Source organism: Sinocyclocheilus anshuiensis, unplaced genomic scaffold (genome assembly GCF_001515605.1).
Source record: "Sinocyclocheilus anshuiensis isolate Anshui unplaced genomic scaffold, SAMN03320099.WGS_v1.1 scaffold366, whole genome shotgun sequence".
Taxonomy (NCBI): Eukaryota; Metazoa; Chordata; class Actinopteri; order Cypriniformes; family Cyprinidae; genus Sinocyclocheilus; species Sinocyclocheilus anshuiensis.
In genome coordinates, this window is record NW_015547673.1 from 642984 (window position 1) to 662311 (window position 19328).

The 19328-nt window shown below is 36.0% G+C and overlaps 2 protein-coding genes across 3 annotated transcripts in view; one reads left to right on the forward strand and one right to left on the reverse strand.

Annotated features, from left to right (window-relative positions):
• The window catches only part of LOC107702854 (prolactin-releasing peptide receptor-like), a 14496-nt gene extending 6252 nt beyond the window's left edge, over window positions 1-8244 (forward strand). The window contains exons 2-3 of the mRNA XM_016505280.1: window positions 3728-4234; window positions 7602-8244. Of these exons, the coding sequence (XP_016360766.1) occupies window positions 3765-4234; window positions 7602-8244 (1113 nt within the window). The 5' untranslated portion in view covers window positions 3728-3764. The remainder of the gene's footprint in view (window positions 1-3727; window positions 4235-7601) is intronic.
• A 5385-nt stretch (window positions 8245-13629) lies between these two features.
• rab11fip1a (RAB11 family interacting protein 1 (class I) a) overlaps window positions 13630-19328 on the reverse strand; it is a 27572-nt gene continuing 21873 nt past the window's right edge. Inside the window, exons 1-3 of one of the 2 annotated variants that reach the window (XM_016505249.1) lie at window positions 17376-18927; window positions 15942-16050; window positions 13630-15378 (exon numbers count right to left, since the gene is read on the reverse strand). In XM_016505249.1, coding sequence (XP_016360735.1) covers window positions 15190-15378; window positions 15942-16050; window positions 17376-18895 — 1818 coding nt within the window. In that variant the 5' untranslated portion in view covers window positions 18896-18927 and the 3' untranslated portion in view covers window positions 13630-15189. Of the gene's footprint in view, window positions 15379-15941; window positions 16051-17375; window positions 18928-19328 lie in introns of those variants that run through there. The other variant, XM_016505250.1, reaches the window with a different exon arrangement.

The window sequence follows — 19328 nt, forward strand, 5'->3', positions numbered from 1 at the left end:
TAACAATAAAAGTCACTGTGGCACGCTGGTGCTAAATGAAGACCTCACAACTTGATGGAAAGTTCTCGGTTGTGATTTTTAATGTTATAGGCCTATTTTAAAAAGGATTTTAATAGGGCCTCGGTTTTTTTGTTTCATAACATGCTATCACTTCAAAGAGCACCTAACAGCATTGAAGTAAATAGCTTCTTGCTGCAGTTATTGGTGACAGATTTTTTCTTTTCACATTTTATATCAGCATAATTAGGATCATGTTTTCTAAGACAATTTTTGACCACATAGCATTTTGTGTTGCATTGCTTGCAACAGCTTTGTACTGAATGTGTGTGTGTTGTGTGTGTGTGTGTGTTTTAAACTGCAGTTATATTTAGGACAGGGCAATATACTGAATATTAGAGATATTATCGAGATTATCAAGTAAGCAATATAAAATTACATAATATTGTTTATATTGATATTAAATAATGAATATTGTCGAAAATGAAGATTAATGTGCCAAAGACAGCACCAATAGGCAATTTCAGTCCTCCTGCAAACTAGCCAAGAAGTGCCTATAGTTCCCCATCTGAAACAGTTTTTAGTGATAGTGGGAACCTACAGAGCATCTCTTAAACCAGAAACCGTTGACAGATTTGTGATTTTAGCTAAAAAAAACTTGTTAAACGCTTTCATAATTTACCCCAGTTGCACAGTGTAAAATGTAGTACTGCATGTAAATTACATTGCTCTAAAGAAGCTGTCAGAATGCACTTATTGTACCCATTTTACACTCTTTTTTTTTCATATTGTCACATTTACATGTGTTAATTTAATAAAAAGAAGTCGTTGCTAGGTCTACATTTTTGATTTTGCACTAAACATTTTGAATGTGCTTAGAACCAATAGCTGTTTCACATTTTTAATACGTTTAAAGCAAATGCAAAAATATCAATTATTGTTGAAATCTGAAAAAATATTAAGATTTAAAATTTTAGGTATAGTCATCACCCATCCCTAGTTATATTAGGTTGTTTCGGCAATTTTTGGTTTGTTGACAGCATTGTACGGCAAACCGCAGGGACACTGACTCAGTTCTGCTAACCTGGGCTCTCGCTCTAATGTGAGCACTAAAGAGCACGTCAATGGTTCCATTAGTCTACGTTTTTACCGGCTGAACATAATTGAAGCACCCACAGGGAAGGGACGCTACCCAGAGTGGTTTAAAGAAACTCACAGTATGCTGGAGGCTTAGAATAACACATACCTCACGTGTCTGTTTACTCATAATATAGATATCAAGAGCTGTTTAGTCTGGGTGCAATTCAGAAGCAAACATTATTGCAAGTTTCTGCTCAGTGTGTTAGGCTATAATTAGACCTGAGAAATACAGATAAAAAAGAGAGCTCACAAATATTTTGCCAACATTCAATGCACATCTTGATATTAGGTCTAAAATAGCTTAAAGGTATAGTTTACCCAAAAAAGAAAATTGGCTGAAAATGCAGTCACCCTCATGCCGTCCAGTATGTAGATGAGTGTTTCTTCATCTGAACAGATTTGGAGAAATTTAGCATGGCGTCACTTGCTTCTCTAGATCCTCTGCAGTGAATGGGTGCCGTCAGAATGAGAGTTCAGCTGATAAAAACATCACAATAATCCACAAATAATTCACACGATTCCAGTCCATCAATTAACATCTTGTGAAGGGAAAAGTTGCATGTTTGTAATAAACTAAATCCATCATTAAGATGTTTTTAACTTCAAATCATTACTTACAGCTAAAATTCAAGCTGTTTGGACTCTCATTCTGACGGCACCCATTCACTGCAGAGGTGCAAACTGGTGAATCTGTGCTTTAAAAGATATTAAATTAATTACTGAAAATAAATAAACGTTCCAAAGCAATCCCCATTTTTGCTAAAGTGTCTTAAAGGGTTAGTTCACCCAAAAATGAAAATTCTGTAATTAATTACTCACCCTTGTGTTGTTCCAAACCCGTAAGACCTTCGTTCATCTTCGGAACACGATTTAAGATATTTTTGATGAAATCTGAGGGCTCTCTGACCCTCCCATAGACAGCAAGGTAACTACCACATTCAAGGTTCAGAAAAGTACCAAGATGATCGACAAAGTAGTCCGTGTGACATCAGTGGTTCAACTGTAAAGTTACGAAGCTACGAGAATACATTTTGCGCAAAGAAAACAAAAATAACGACTTTATTCCACATTTTCGTCTCTACTGCATCACTTGTGGACGCACATTCACGACAGTATCATGATGCGAGCGTGTGGTGGCGCTGACCCAGATCCGGCGTAATGCCGTCAGAGAGCCCTCAGATTTCATCAAAAATATCTTAAATTGTGTTCCGAAGATGAACAAAGGTCTTACGGGTTTCGAACAACACAAGGGTGAGTAATTAATGACAGAATTTTTTTGGGTGAACTAACCCTTTAAACAAGAAAACCTCCATGGTAACTTTTTTTAACACTGTCAAACAAGTGACAAGGCAACTAAGAAGAGTAAAACTATCACACTAACACAGCCTTTAGGAAATTTAAACTGTCACTTTAAGATTACTGTGATATTCATTTAATGCCACTTAATTTCAAATACTGAAAATGCATTATAAATATTCCATATCTCATCCAGTGAGTGCTTGTTAATTTATTCTATTCCCCAGTCGACACCCTGGGGATATTTATTCAATCTCATCTTTGAATATGCTTAATGAAGATTTGTGCTAATTAAATAAGTTGTCTCTGACATTCAGCTCATCATGCTGTTCAAAATGAACTGCACTGAACATATGGCGATTTTAGTACTGTCTTGTCCATAAAAACAATTTTATCTGCAAAGATTGATTGGTGCTTCATTTGTCTGATGCATGTATGATTCAAGGACCACAATTGATCCCTGTCAAATGGGTATTTTTGAATGTATGTCAAATGCGAAATGCACTACCATACAAACCCTGACTGAAAATGATAATGTTGATGAGTTACACATTTAAAACAAAAATTAATTATGCAGTATCTATTGCTTTTACAACAACTGACTGATTGGTAAAGAGACAAAAACAGAAAACACAATCACTGCTTTTGCAGTAGCTTGCTACAGGAAATACCAAAGAGCATTTATGCTTAATCTATGAACCATTTATTCACTTAATTAGAGGGCACGAGTGAATGAGGCTCATTTGCATTTCAACGGCAACGGCCATGTCTGATTGCAGCAGACGCATCTTTGACTCAAATTATGCTGGCTTTCATTAGTGTCCTTACAAGTTTCTGTTTACTGCTGTTTGGATTGAAAGAGCAAATACTGAAAGGAACACACGTACTCTGATTCTTTTATACGAGTGACCTGCTTCGGAAACCAGCCATCCGAAGCAAGTCAAGGCTGTAATGAAGGGCTTTTAGATTTGACGCTTGCTAATGTTCAGAAGTACTGCTGTGCGGAAAGTGGTTTGGTATTGAGAACAGGAACTTTGAGAAAAATTGTAGCTGTGCTCATTAAAGTTTGAAAAAGTCACTTCATTATATGAGCCAAGCTAACTTTCAAGACAAACTAGCACCTATATGGTGCGAACTGCATGTTTGGTACCACACGCCTCCACAGGTCACACTCAACTCACTTACTCTTCGTGGACATTTCAGTCCATCTGTTAATGGTTTAAAACGGAGTTGAGTTATAAAGAAAGCTAACCAAAATGTATCTCTTTCCTTGTTAATATGCCAAAACACCCAGTCTTTAGGTCTCTACAAGCAGTATTCCAGCCGTAAGCATGGATGGCAGTGGTGGCGAATGGCTCAGCACTCCTGTGCCCGCGTGTTGCCTGGAAAATGTCACCATGGAGAATTCCAGCATGGGCCAAATCTACGAAGTCATGCTGCAGTCGACGAACACATCGAAGCGCAGTCCTCAGTTTGTTGGCGTGGAGCTCCTTCAGTCTTTTAAACCTCTCATCATCCCTTGCTACACTCTTGTGGTCCTGGTTGGAGTTTTTGGGAACTACCTGCTGCTTTATGTCATCTGCCACACCAAAAAAATGCACAACGTGACCAACTTCTTCATCGGTAACCTAGCGTTTTCCGACATGCTGATGTGTGCTACCTGCGTGCCCTTTACCCTGGCATATGCTTTTAATCCACGCGGGTGGGTATTTGGAAGATTCATGTGCTACCTGGTGTTCCTCATTCAGCCGGTGATGGTGTACGTGTCGGTTTTCACACTGACAGCTATTGGGGTGGACAGGTGAGTGATGCATGTGAGTGCTGTGGCTCTTGACTGTGTGACTAATTCATTACTTCATCAATGTTTTACTAGCATTCCGGGGCTTTTGTAGAGCATGATTATGTAACAGACTGATTCAGTGGATTAATCACATATACTACCATTCAAAAGAACATTCTGGAAAAAAAAGGATCTTATGCTCACCAAGGCTGCGTTTATTTAATTAAAAATAGAGTAAAAACTGTGATGTTGTGAAATGTTACAATTTAAAAATCAACTTTTTTTATTAGATTTTTAAAATGAAATTTATTATGTAAATCTTCTGCCACATGTCGATCAGTTCGAATAGAGCATAGGTGATCATATGATGACTGGGATCTGAAAATTATGATAATTTCTTAAATTGTTCTGATCTACCAACAATTAGGCATTTCTTCAAACATGCCATTTTATATCTAAGGAGTTGATTTTAGCGTGAACATTTTTTTAACAGATTTTTGTTTGGACAGATTTCAACTTTCTTTTTGCTGTAGCAAGGTCACAATAAAAATGTCTTGGAAACCTTTTTACCATGCCTTCATTATTTTTTGCAGATTTTCAAATGGCTTTATAGCTTGTTCTTGTCCCAGACCCAGGCCTTGCCAGTCATACACTACTGTAAGACAATCCGACATACAAACTAATTAAATATTTAAGTATGATAATAGAGTAAAAAAAAGAATCAAGCATTTTAATATTTGTTTAAAAATGATCTTTTTAAAAAATACAAAACAATACAAGACACTGATGGGAATTTTAATGACTTTCGGAAAACTAAAAACAAATGACAGAATTGTCCTGTGACACATGTCCATGGTTGAACTTTGTTAGACTTATTTTGTCTAAAAATCCACATTGTTTTAAACATGCATGCAACAGTTTTGGTGATTTTCAGCTCAATTTGAATGAAGCAGTAATCTAAATGGCTTTGTTTCAGGGTACCAGATGAGCACGTAAGCGCTGCCATGAAGCATTCATTTGTAAATAGTAATTTTATTTTATGGTACACAAAAAAAGACCATGAGAATGCATGATATTATGTGACACACAGTTGTATAGTGACACATTCTATAGACACAGAAAGCTGGAAGGCTAAAGTAATGTCAACATGCTGCCATATGTGAAATACCAAGGACACCTAAAATAAACCAGGACTTCTTATCCCCAATTGTGAAAATAAATTCATAGTGGATCTTCTCTGTTAAACTTTATGGCTTCGTATAGCCTTTAACCTTCACACTTCCCTCCCTGCGTAGGCATGTGAGTCAGTGATGGATGATGTTGCTGCACAATAGTCAAGGAAAATGAAAAATTGTTGGTTTCTAGTATAATAGGTGCATTAAGAATCCATTTACCTTAGGACTAGGCTGTCATCTCCTGTACATGGTCTGGTGAAGCCTACATGAATACTGTCTTTAAAGGGGTCATATGATGCTTTTTTAAAGATCATTATTTTGTGTATTTGGTGTAACAGAATATGTTGACATGCTTTAATGTTCAAAAAACACACTTGATATTATCGGTGAGTTTGGATGCAGACCCATTCATCCAGGCTGGATCGGAGGTGAGGAAATGTGCATCCATTGAAGAGCGAGCTTTTGCGGCAAAACATCCAACAGGTTCTGCTCACCTTAAAGTGAATAAAAAGAGTTCATAGAGGTCTTATTTTTATCCCGTTTTTTACAGCCTACTTATTATGTCTCTACAAAATCAGCATGTTAAATATTGTATTTGCTTCACCTTATTACGTAGTCTTTATATCTTAACAAAGCTCTCAAACTCAAATTGGGGCCACTAGTCAGCTGGTGTTCCCAGGGTCGTACAAGAGCTTCTTTTCAAAAATCTGGCTTGCAATAACTGCCTAGAAATAGTATGAAATAAAACAATATGTTGGTTTCAAATAGTTTTGAATTTTTTTTATATTCAAGATTTTTTTTTAATTTAATGACTAAAAGTCATGAGGTGTAACCAAATAAAAGTAATTTAAAAAAATGTTACAAATATTATTAATTAAAAATGCATAAACATCATGGATTTGCCATTTTTAGGTTTTGGAATCAAAGACAATTCTAAAAACTAAATCAGAAATAATATTTTGTGATTCTTATTGAGAACGTGTTTGTGCGTTTGTAAATACATATATTATAGACAGAGAGATTGTCTGTTTCCAACATTGCTGGGCAGTAATGTCACTATAAATACTAAAATACTGTGTGTAAAATATGATTCTTTTGTAAAAAAAAAAAAAAAAAGTAAATATGAACTTAAACCGATAGTGTCAATTATAACAATAAATCAGTCAGATAAAGAATAATTTTAAGCCATGCAAAACTGTCGAACTAATCAAATCCTTGAAACCAAACTGACTTAGGCTTGTTCACACAAAACGCCTTTTTGTGTTCCATGGTGCTCTTTATAATTGTTTGTCTATCTAAACATTCCCTAGGCTAGACAGATCGATGTCGCCACATTTTTAAAATGCCATACTGTCAAATGCCAAACTTTTTAAAGATCAGTAAGACCTTTCATTTTTGTCATTGCCCTGTGCTGCAAACTAATGTCTACTCTTCATTACTCATTAGAATTTTTGGGAGATTGAATTACATTTTATCACCGCTGTAGACTTGAATACAGCTCTTTTTAGGACTCGACTCCCTCGTAATTGAAGAATCAATTCTTTGTGAAATTGAGTCTTAGCTCTAGGAGTCGCACCACATGGCATTATAGCTGATCTAAACTTGCCATTTCATAAAAAAAGGTCAAATTATCTGATATTTTAAAAGGCTTATCGACATACACACTTGACACACGTCATTAAGGTCTGCAGTGAAAGTTTTGATGCAGTCTTTTTTATTTATTTATTTGCTAAGAATTACCATGCCAAACTACTTACAAAGGTTTTCTTTTCAAGCATTTCCTCCTTTTAATATTTTTCTTAATTAATTTGTATCAGCCTGACAAATAAAGTGTTTACTCCACCCAAACATTTTTTACTCAACCTCATCCTCGAAGTTGATGCTTTGAACAGCGACTGATGGATCATTGTCTTCTGAAGCAAAATGATAGATGTGTGTGAGAAAAACACTAATATTTAAAACTTTTTAAACTAATCATTTGGCCTGAAACAATGGACAGCATGAGGGTGAGTAAATGATGAGAGAATTTTTGGGTGGAAAAGGCCTATCCCTTTAATTTCAGAAATTAAACATGTGCTCATGGTAGAAGAGAAGTCAGTTTAGTGTACTTGAATATATAGAATGATTATAGAACAAAAAAATTGCACCACTTCTGCATCAGATACAGACGTGAGATCACTGTTGTTGCCTAAAACTGTAATTTTAACTTCTAGATACTACGCTACTGTTCATCCACTCAAGAAGCGCATCTCAGTTCTGGCCTGCACGTATCTGCTCTCTGGGATCTGGATTCTGTCGTGTGGTCTGGTAGCTCCTGCTGTGGCCCACACATATCATGTGGAGTTCAAGGACGAAGGTTTTACCATCTGCGAGGAGTTCTGGATGGGTCAGGAGAAAGAGCGGCTAGCCTACGCTTACAGCACACTCTTCATCACCTACGTTCTTCCTCTGTCCGCTCTTTGCATCTCCTACTTGTGCATTTCAGTGAAGCTTCGCAATTGCGTGGTGCCAGGTCATCGCACCCAGAGCCAAGCGGAAGCCCAGCGGGCTCGGAAGCGCAAGACGTTTCGCCTGGTGTCATTGGTCGTCGCTGCTTTTGGGATCTGCTGGCTGCCGATAAGCGTCTTCAATGTTCTACGGGATATTGATATAGACCTGATCGACAAGCGCTACTTTCTTCTGATCCAGCTATTGTGTCACTTGTGTGGAATGAGTTCGTCTTGTTGTAACCCATTTTTATATGCATGGCTGCACGATCGTTTCAGGGCGGAACTACGCAAGATGTTCACCTGTCATCGACGGATTGGCATCGGGATTCCTGCTAACAACTGTGCCACCGCTAGCGTGGTTCTCTGACAGAAAAAGAGCACATCGAGTTAGTTCAAAGACCACCGTGGCTAGCAGAACACTTGGGTTGCAAATTTGTGCAAAACAAAGTGTTCACATCGGTCCTGACCAGAACTCCACCATCTGTAAGGTTCCTCCACAGGCATCTTGTTTTAGATGGACACAGATGGTGTTTCTTGGATGTACAAGCCATGTGAGAAAGCTGTTGGATTTAGTCACAAGATTTCACCATGCTGTCTGTGATTTGAATATGGATTATCTAAGAAGGAAACTGGATGTTGGTCTCACTACAGAGAAATTATATCTTAAAATACTGCAACAGAAACATTCAGATATCCAGCTTTCAAAAAAGCAAATGCTTCAGTGAATTATAGCTTATTTTAATGCCTTTCAGACGTTGGATTAAAATTGTTTAAACTGCATGTGTTTATACAAGATGTCACTGAAGATATATTTACATCAAAACAGATCAAATATTTTAAAAGAACACATGGCCTAGAAATATTGAATATATATGAAATATTAAAAACTTTCACTAATTAAATGTTTTCGTAATGTTTTAGGCCTTTAATGTTTTTTTGTGCTCATAATAAAGTGTGGAAAAATAAAAAAACTTATTGTCTTTATTAGGGTTGCAAAAACTGGAAAATGTCCAGTAACTTTCGGAAATATTCCAGTAATTTTGGAAATTTACCAGGATTTTTGGGAATATTCCAGGGATTTTTGGAAAGTTTCCGGAAATTTACTGGAAATGTTCCACCCCTTTGCAACCCTAGTCTTTATATACAAAAAAAAAATGTCTTCACAAACAAAAACTTATTTTCAGTTTGCAGCCAATAACATGACTCTTTGGATGTTGTAATGCAGTTGAAATTGTTCGCTATTGAACTAAGAATCCAGTATCGTCATTGTCCTGAATCAAACAAGGAACAAAATTAAAGTCTAATTTGTGTATTTATAACTATACAATTTGGTATAAATTCATGTAACATGCAATGTTGCACCAATGAAGAGTGTCTGAACTGGTGGTTGTTTTATACTGAGGCTTGAAATACAATGAGAGCACAAACACTATTATCGCATTGATGCAGATGGGAAAACTCTTGATATTTTTTGCTAATCGGTCAATAAAGTGTCCTCACGATGGAGTGATTATTTGAAGATTAATCAAAGATTTGGACACAAAGACACATTATTGGGTAAACAAAATAATTGCAATTAACTTCTTGTTGTTCAGGTAAATGAATACAGTGTGAATATCTCTGTAACATTATGTTTTCCAAGAGAAAACCGAGTATTATTGCTCAAACATAGGTTTAACGATCTGTACAAACCTCTAAATATTACTGTTTGTGCTATAGATTAATAATGGAAGTAATATGCTTAAGTGAAGTACAGAATGTAATGTTTTTGGACGCAATTGCACGTTATTTGCAATTAAATGAAAATTTTATATATTAAAATGTATATTAGATGTAAATAGCTGAGCTTAAGTGTGTTTTTAACACAGGTAAATTGGACTTAAGTACATCTTTATATGTACACTACAGATAAAATTACAATCAATTACTTTACATGTGCTTTAGTATGTTAGTCGACACATGAAAATAAAAATTTGCACAAACATACACCACTAAAATCTAGTTAACGGTATCATATTACCGTTAACTTTAATTCAAAGCACTAAAGATTCCACTAGTATCATCGCTAATTCAAAGGAACACCAATGCATGTGAACAGTAGGGAGATAAAGTGATGAAAAGATAAAGCCACTGCAGTCAGTAACCTTTGAAACGGTCTGGGCATGTTAATATCCTCAGCACAATATCCTTCAGTAACTCTTTCTACAGGTTACATCGCCATAGGTGGCGATCACTGAATCATTAATTCAACCAATTAATTCAAAACAGCGATTAATTCAGTCCAATCGCACGAGAAAATGCAATTTACGAGACATTTAGAGAATTTGTATGAATTTGTACAACGTGATTCCAGCTGAAAATGAAAATGAGCAACAAAAGACAAAACAATAAAAAGGAGGAAGCGTTTCCATGGTGACCAACTCAGTACATCTTTTGAGTTTTTCTTTCTCCCACCTCTCCACTCAATCTCTTTCTGTGATAGATTGTGATGTTTTCAATGGTCTGCCATCCCAATACATCAAAGGCAGCCAACTACACAAACACAGCTTCGATAATAGACCAGTGATTCACAAGGAGGATGACAGAAAATGTGAAAGACAAACAAGCTGCACCCTACAAATGAGTAACTAAGACACTTTCAGCTCTTCATCTCTCAAGCTGCAGGCTGCAGACCAGGTTAAGCTCCCAGGTCTCAGATCTGGAAGTATTACACCTGGCAGTATTACACCTGGACTGAAAATGACTCAAACTTACCGTTTGTTTCTAATGTTAAGGGTCCGCCAGGCTACAAGGTTTAATAAATGGAGAAACAGTAGTGACAACACCAAATGTCTTTTGGTGTGTGTGGGTCTTCAAACTTTCTTTTAGGCCAAGAGGTGGAGAAGAGACCCCCCGTTAAACACTGAATAAAAATTAGTTCCTAGCAGGGTTATTGTAACTAAAACTAAAACCATAAGAAACTTGGAGTAAGATTAAATAAAATATAGTATAAAAAACTAACTTATTTTACCTATCACTTTAGTTTGACTTGAAGTACTAATATAATTAACACTAAAACTGGAAACTAAATAAATACAAATATAGATATATTTTTAAGGGATGTGTGTAAGTTTTTTACCTGGAAATATCAGTTTCAAAATCATTCTCATTGTACACTTACTTCTAATAAGACGAAGAGCTTGTGTTTCTTTCCTCGCTCCCTCTCCAACATTTTGGTGAACGGGTACAAAATTACGCGAAAAAAGCGCGAATTGCTTTACGGCAGCATCAAATGCACGTGACAGCTATCTACTATAATTACGACAGTGAATTCCACTCACTTAACTGTAGGGGGCTCCAAAGTCGCCCAACTACAAAAAGTTACATACAGCTGCTCACAAAAAAAAAAAAAAATTAATCAAAATAAATAAATAAATACTTTAAATTAAAATTAAAACAGAAAATATATATTAAAAAAACGAATTCAAAATATTAATAAAAACTATAATAATATCTCAATGATACTACACTAACACTGGCGCCCAACTACAAAAAGTTACATACAGCTGCTCACAAAAAAAAAAAAAAATTAATCAAAATAAATAAATAAATACTTTAAATTAAAATTAAAACAGAAAATATATATTAAAAAAACGAATTCAAAATATTAATAAAAACTATAATAATATCTCAATGATACTAAAATAACACTGGCTCATAACATATTTACCATATTAAAGAATTCATTTTAATTTGTTGCAAATTCATTAAAATAATCATTATACAATTTTCAGTCCTCAAATTCAACTGGTTGAGTGGACATTTCACTGTTTCTATCACACCGCTTCAGTAACTCTTTCTACAGTTTACATCGCCATAGGTGGCGATCACTGAATCATTAATTCAACCAATTAATTCAAAACAGCGATTAATTCAGTCCAATCGCACGAGAAAATGCAATTTACGAGACATTTAGAGAATTTGTATGAATTTGTACAACGTGATTCGTGCAGAAACGTTCATTCTTAGAAAATAAATAAATAAATAAATGAAATTCCAAACTTAGGTCCACCCCTAAACCCAAGCAGATGGGGCATAAGCAGATGAGATTCATACAAATTAGCCACAAATTCACCAAAATGGAAAAAAGCTATGAACCAAGAGTGTGTTGTTTTCATTCTGGAACAAAATAAGTGACTGTCTTTATGAGTCATTCATTGAATTTATTTGCACAAACATAATTAATTCAGGAACAAAACTGTGTTACTGGGAGATGCAAGGGTTGGTTCTGCTTCATTTGGAACTAGGTTTATTAGCTGACATACAAGTCTACAAGTAGTGCTTAATGATAGCTTTAGATGAAAGCTGTGAACCTTTTATTGACAGATTTTATTTTCTTTTTCAGAAAATTACAAAATCACACAAATCAGGTTTTAAATTGCATTTAGAATTTTTCGTACCTAAATTTTGCTACATTTTTTTTTTTTTGCAAAACGTCACTAATTTCACAAGAACTAATCACGTTTCAATCTGAAGTTGTTTTGTTTTGTTTCCCCCTATCCATTTGGTTTTACACACTTTACACACAGAACGTAACACTGCACATGTAAAAGACATCACATCTGCACATAATCTCATAAATATGTCAGCGTGGAACTGAATTAATAAATCTATATTTTCTGCAATACGTATTCAATACGTATCCATGCATTCATTTTAAGCCCCACTTTGACTGATTTTGGATTTACTGACGATACTAATCAGTCAATATCAGTTTTTTTTTTTCTGCTAATTATCATTTGTTTCAAACTGCTAATTAGCCAATCGTAGATAGCCTCGACTGCATAACCTTTAAACATTATGTAAGGTGATATAATTAGCTTAAGATGTTTTGATAGTTGTGCTGTGAATGACACCAGGCTCATACTGTTTGCAAATATATCAATTTTAATCAATTAATATAGCAGCCAAGTATCATTTTAACACAGCGCACATGTAATGATGAAGGCTATGACATCCTCTTGAGCTGCCTGACTAGTGAGAAAATATATTGTACTGTACCCTACTGCCATCTAATGGACAAAACTGTACTCAACAGTCAGACTATTATCATACTGTACAGTGTATAGTATACTATCATCTTATTTATGAGAATTCATTCGTATAGCTATTATAAAGCCTATTTGATATGCATTGCATTATATGTTTGTCAGAGCTTTAATAATAAAACAGGAAATTAAATATACTTTCCCCTAAAAGTTCAATAAAACGGTGTTGTTAAATAAAATCTTATTATTTCAGGCTTTATAGGGTAAACACTAGTTGTCATGGTTGTCAAATGCACAAAGTCAACATATTTCATTAATTATCATTAATACCAATGACAAACATCATCATTATACTTTGCCTATACAGGGATGGTTCACCACAATCAATCAATCATTAAATAAATAAAAATACTGTCATTTACTCGTTTCAAACCTGAATCACCTTTTTTCCCCCTCTGGAACACAAAATAATATATTTTGACAAAGAATTTAATAAGGATAAATAAGAATAAAGTCTTTCTTTAAATATTTTATGTTATGTTCCACAGAGGAAAGAAAGTCATACAGGTTTGGAACAACATAAGGATGAGTGAATGATGACAGAATTTTGTAGTTATTTACAATTTTTTTTTTTTGTCATTCAGCCTTGTGTATGAACTACTACTCATTATAAAAAAAAAATATTAACTAAACATTATATTTAAAAGAAAAACAGGCTTTATGTGTTCAGCTAAGTTTTATTCAATGAACTGAGGCATAATCAAAATTACATTTCTGCAAGTATTGAAGTAAAGGAACAAACCAATATATTCATGTCTTAAAGACATAGAACCTTGAATAAAAAGAGAAGGCACAGGTCTTGAAAATAGATCTTGTGCATATATGCATAGCATCAGCAATTATTAATAAGGCTTCTCATTCAAATTCAGACAAAGGATTGGAGCGTACAAAATCTGGTAACAGTGAAAATGCTGTGAATAGTTTAGTGAACTCACTCAAACTGATTGACAACATTTGAATGAACACAGCAGATGCTCTCACTTATGAAGGTTCTCATGACTGAATATATAACTGCAACACAGAAAACTGAGACTGACAACTGAATCAACTTAAGATTAACCACAAACAAATAAATACAAGACAGTTATTTTCTCCATCCTTGTCAGAGGGACAGTTCTCTCCCCACAAGATAGGTTAAAAGTAAGAAAAAACTTACTAACTGATTAAAAACATAAGAAGTAGAAAAATGGAAAAGGGAGTGGGAAGCAGAATTCGAGTACTGTAGGGTAAGACTTCAGATTTACATCACAGATCTTTGGTTTCACAACACTGTGCAGACAGTGACGTCTACAGGCTACATGATACGTATCGCATTACCTGAAATTCGGGAAATAAAATCCTGCAGACAGTTATTGCTTATTCATTACAGAACTGCAGAATGCCACAGTATGTACATTGTGCTCAAGAGGTTGATATCAAGCTTTCTTAAGACCGTCTTCAAGAAATGCTTAATAATCCCTGGTCAAAATCGCTACAAACATGCAGTTTGACATGTAGCATAAAACATGCAGATTTTGGCTGATTCAACAGCTGACTGCCAGTTCAACTGAAAAAAATGTAAATATGTAGTCAATATTGACCAGGGCAATAAAACTGAATTATATATCCAGTGTTAGAACATCAGAAGAAGTGTTAGAACAGAAGTTTTTAATGTGCAGAAGGGTACATACAGGCAGAAAAATAATTCTTCATTAAGGCTTTTCTACAGAGGTAATTCTACGGGGTATTTCAGAGAATTACTTAATGTAAAAACCCTATCCTTCATAAATTAAACACCCCGTTCAAGTAAAAAGTGCTAAAAAGCCAGAGGATTATTACCTTAATTTTAGACCCAACAGACATAAGGCCGCATCAACACTAACGAAGCGTTCTGATCAAGACTCAAGGCAGTAGTCAAGTTCTAAATCACTTCAGGAAGAAGCCCAGCATCCAGTTATTAATGGGTGATCTGACAGACTGCAGAAATCTGGCATATTCCTGCTGGATTTGCTATACTATACATATCCACACTGCAAAAAAAAGTTATTTGTAAGATATTGGTGGAGAAATCAGAATGCGCATATGCCAGCAACTCTACATGCGTTAAATACTCAAGCAAATAAACTGATTATGAGATGTGATATTGCGTTCGAAATCCTTCTGGCTGTATCACCAAAATCCCACAATATTAAAGTGTCTCAGTGTTGTGATCTGGGCACGGTTACATCGAATGATAGCATCAAACCCTAACATTTGGAATTAAGTGAAAGCAGGATGGCCGGTTTCTCCTCCATGACACGAACGAGCAGGTTATCAATGTAGTCCTCCAACTCGCCGATCTTGGCGTCTTTCTTGGAGAGTTCGGTCTGTTGCTTTACCACCAGTGTGATCAGTTCCTCCTGTGAGAGCTGAGTGTATGCACCGCGATCTATATTCTGGATATGCAGTGAAATGAAGGTAAAATGGTCAACTGATATACAGTACCAATGAAAAGGTTTTTCATGATCCTAAAAACTATGGATTAGCCGATATTAAAATTATGTACTATTTTGTCTACATAAGTGGAAAATAAAACACTAAAAGTAAACTAAAATATATTTTTTAAAAGCCAAGTAGGCATCACAACATTATAGTGTACAGTATGTTGATTGTAATATGAATGAATAGGCATTTTTCAGTGTTAATAGATTATTACCATATTTAAAATTTTTTAAAACTTTGAGTGTTAGATGATGGCAAATCTAATCTAAATGTAAAATAGGGGGAAATAAGCATGTATGATTAAAAATCCAATATTAGTCGATACTTATATTTGAAAACTGGAGTAGACAAAAAGTAAAAAATTAGAGTAGACATAAATTGTGCCTACATCTGATTTTATATACATAACTTTTTATTCCCATATTTTAATTTGTGTTACTTAATTGATTTAACTTTTTAACAACTACGATTCTTCAATGCGCAAATAGTGAGGAAATAATTAGGAAAATTACTGTACCTTTGACTTCTCAGCCATTTCCTTGATGGTGATAGTCTTCGGGTCTTTCCCCACAGTGATAACACTGGAAGACTGGCTCTCGGTGCTCATTGGTTTCACTGGGTGAGGCCTGAGATAAAAGAGAGACGGACATATTACTGCAATGAACATGAACATGAAAACTTGACTGCTGACAATGGCATGTTCCTTTTCCTCCAAGAGGAGGATGTGCAATTTTAAGGGAAAAAAAAAAACGGTAGAAAAATGCTCAAATGAAGTGAACAAGGGCCCTTGAAGATAGCATTCGATTAAGGAGACATGGGTATGTTTGGAAAGGCGTACTTTTTTCTACTCATCTCATATAAAGAATTCAGTACTGGGTATGTGAATTTTCAGTTGATCTACATTTGTGAAAATGTACAGTATACAACCAGAGCACACTGCATGGGATACTGCATTCCACAATACAATGTGTTTGACCAGGAGAGATTATGAATGACTGCCAAAAACTTAAAACATAAAAAAAAATTAAAGAAATTCAAACCACTGCATCTAAAGTTTTTTTCCCCAATGATGACTAGACACCTCTTTCTTATGTAAACATGCAACGTAGTAATATAATTAATGCGTCAAGTGACAAATGTAGCATATGACGCATACTTTAAAATGTTTGTAGCATACTACATAACTTTTAAAACAATGTATGCAGTATAATAAATATACTCTCTCATATACAGTAAGCAAGACTTGGCATGTGTTAGTAAACCATTCCAAACTCACCCAATGTGTAATTCCCAACAAAACCAAAAGATCAATAAAAGCACAGCAGAGAAATAACATGTAAAACCCAAACATAAGCACCTTTGTGGTAAAGCAATCAAGAATCATGCGTAATGCTAATATCTCGCAAATCAATATGATCTCTGGAACAAACTCAATTCATGCCCACCACTCTTGCCTCCATGTGAGTATATGAACATGTAACTTCATAGTCTTGTATACATCGTATTTATGTAAATGTAAATCTCACATCTACAGCCTCTCATATAGATCCAGTTTCAGAAAATGTACACATTGTAAAGACAATCTAATATGGCCTACAATAACAAAACAGAACATATAAACATATAACAAAACAGACACTGCCTTTGTTCCATTTACACAAGTCCTTCAAGACCATGGCATTTTAAACGACCAAGATCAGCAATCAGTAGCAAAACCCCAAGCCCACAATCCCAACCCTCAAGATTCGATGAAGGAGTAACCAACCATTAAGCAACCAATCGAACAAATGCTGAGGAAAACATTACCCTTTAATCGAGCAAGACCAGAGATTGATTCAGGTAGTTTCAGAGTAAATAGCAGCTGTTGATTTGAAAGCCGATGGGTTTAGCACAACAGGGACGACAGACTGTTAGAGGAGTTGTTAGAAAGGGTCGGGAGAACTTTTCTCACCTTCTTGAATTAGAAACTGCACTTCCACTACCATTCTGCAGTGCAACTGGCTGAGCCTCTGATGGCGAGACCCAAGCACGAAGAGTACTCTTGCCCCCTATAGGGGATTCAGATGTTACTAGTGTGGGATCAGTTCTGCTTGGAGGAGCAACACTGGTTACAGTCAGCTCAACATCTTCAGCATCTTGTGAAGACTGAGAAACTGATCTATCCAGACTAGTATTCTCTGTACCAGCTTTTTCAGTAGTTGTGTATTGGAGAGATGAATTTTTCTTTCTAAGAGAAAAATTTCTTTGAAATGTGGCTCTGGCTTGTTCAGTGAAGCTGGGGGATTGTTTTCCATGCTCTGATTTCGGTGCCATGCTTTTTTCTGAAAGATTTGTGAATGGATCATTTGTAGCTTTGTTTGCAGACTTGTTATCTTTCTTATCAAAGGTTGATGTCTGATCTTCAAGATTTCCCATTTGCTTTGGACCCTTAGTGAACAGGTCATCTTCATTGGTGGTCTGCTGTGGTAAAGCCCAGGGATCTTTAGATAGTAGGTTATCACTTGGGAATGGATCGAGAGCAATCATTCCCTTCCCCTCGGGTTCATTAGCCAGTTTCCCCAAATACAGATCTTTTGGATTTTCAGCAGTTCTGAGGAGGTCTACTTCAACAAACCCATCTGTGGAAATGCTTCTCTTCTGGCCCTTGTGTGGTTTCTCATCTATGTTGTTTTCTAATGTCATGGCTTTAGTTGTTACCTGCTTGTCTTGTTGGACTTGTCTGACTGGGTCCTTGAATAATGACTGTTGTCTGGGTTTGACAGAAGGCATCTCTTTAGCCACATCATCAGTCTTTGAATTTACATTTTGAATGGATCTGGCTGCTGGCATAGGCTTCTCTTTTGACTGGGAGAGTTGATGGGTAATGGCATCAGGTGTTGGAGACTTCCTTTCCGTCTCCTGAGGCACATGTCGACTACGGACAGCGGGAGGTGGATTGTTTTCCAAGTTCTTGTTAGCAGATTTTCCAGACTTATTGACAGTAGCATATAAAGACTCTTTGATATGACCATGTTGGACATTAGTCTCGACCGATGGTTCTGGTGTCGCAGGAGCAGGAGCTTTGGGTGGAATGAGTGCCTCTTTGTGCCTCGTGGGGGCAGGGGGAGGTGCCTCATGATTTCTTTGGTGCTGGTTAAGGTTCACTGAGGTTCTGTCCCTCAAGACCGCAGATTTATTTGGCATCGGCCTCTCAGGTCCATCAACATTCATCTCTTCCCAGTTTCTCTGGTTTACCTCTGCAACAAGATGGTCCCAACGTGTCTGACCCATCACCCCATGCCTCTTCTTAGGAAAGAGGGTTTCATAGTCCGGGAGAGGAATAACAGGCCTCTGACTATCTTTGGAGTTCTGGGTATGCGCTTGTTCCCCATCATTAGGATGACTTTCAGTCATAGACAAGCCGCCATGATAACCGGGGGGTAGAGGAGCCTTTCGCTTCTTGTCAGATTTGGGAGCTGAGAGGTTTTCCATGCTGGACTCACTTAACTCACTGAAAGTTCTCGGAGGTTTAGCAGGTGCCAGAGGCAGTACACTCAGAGCCAATCTGCCAAAGAGCAAAAAACATAAAATGGTCAACTTACGGCTAAAACAGCTCTTACAATCCAATATGTTTCTGCTGCGGATTACTACTACAACTGAAATCCATTTAATACAAACAGCACAAGACTCCTCTGTCTAAATATGTTATCCTAACTCAATGCCTGACATTCGCAATTTTTATGAACAACTGAACATTCATCACATAATAGAAACAATGTCTTTCTTACTATTAAATTACATCAAAAAGGTCACATTTTGTTTGGTTACTTTAAGTGGATTTCCTAAGATCTTGTGACACAAATGTGTCTGTTAAAAACTGGCACATATAAAACTATATATAAATATATATTTAAAAAAAAAAAAT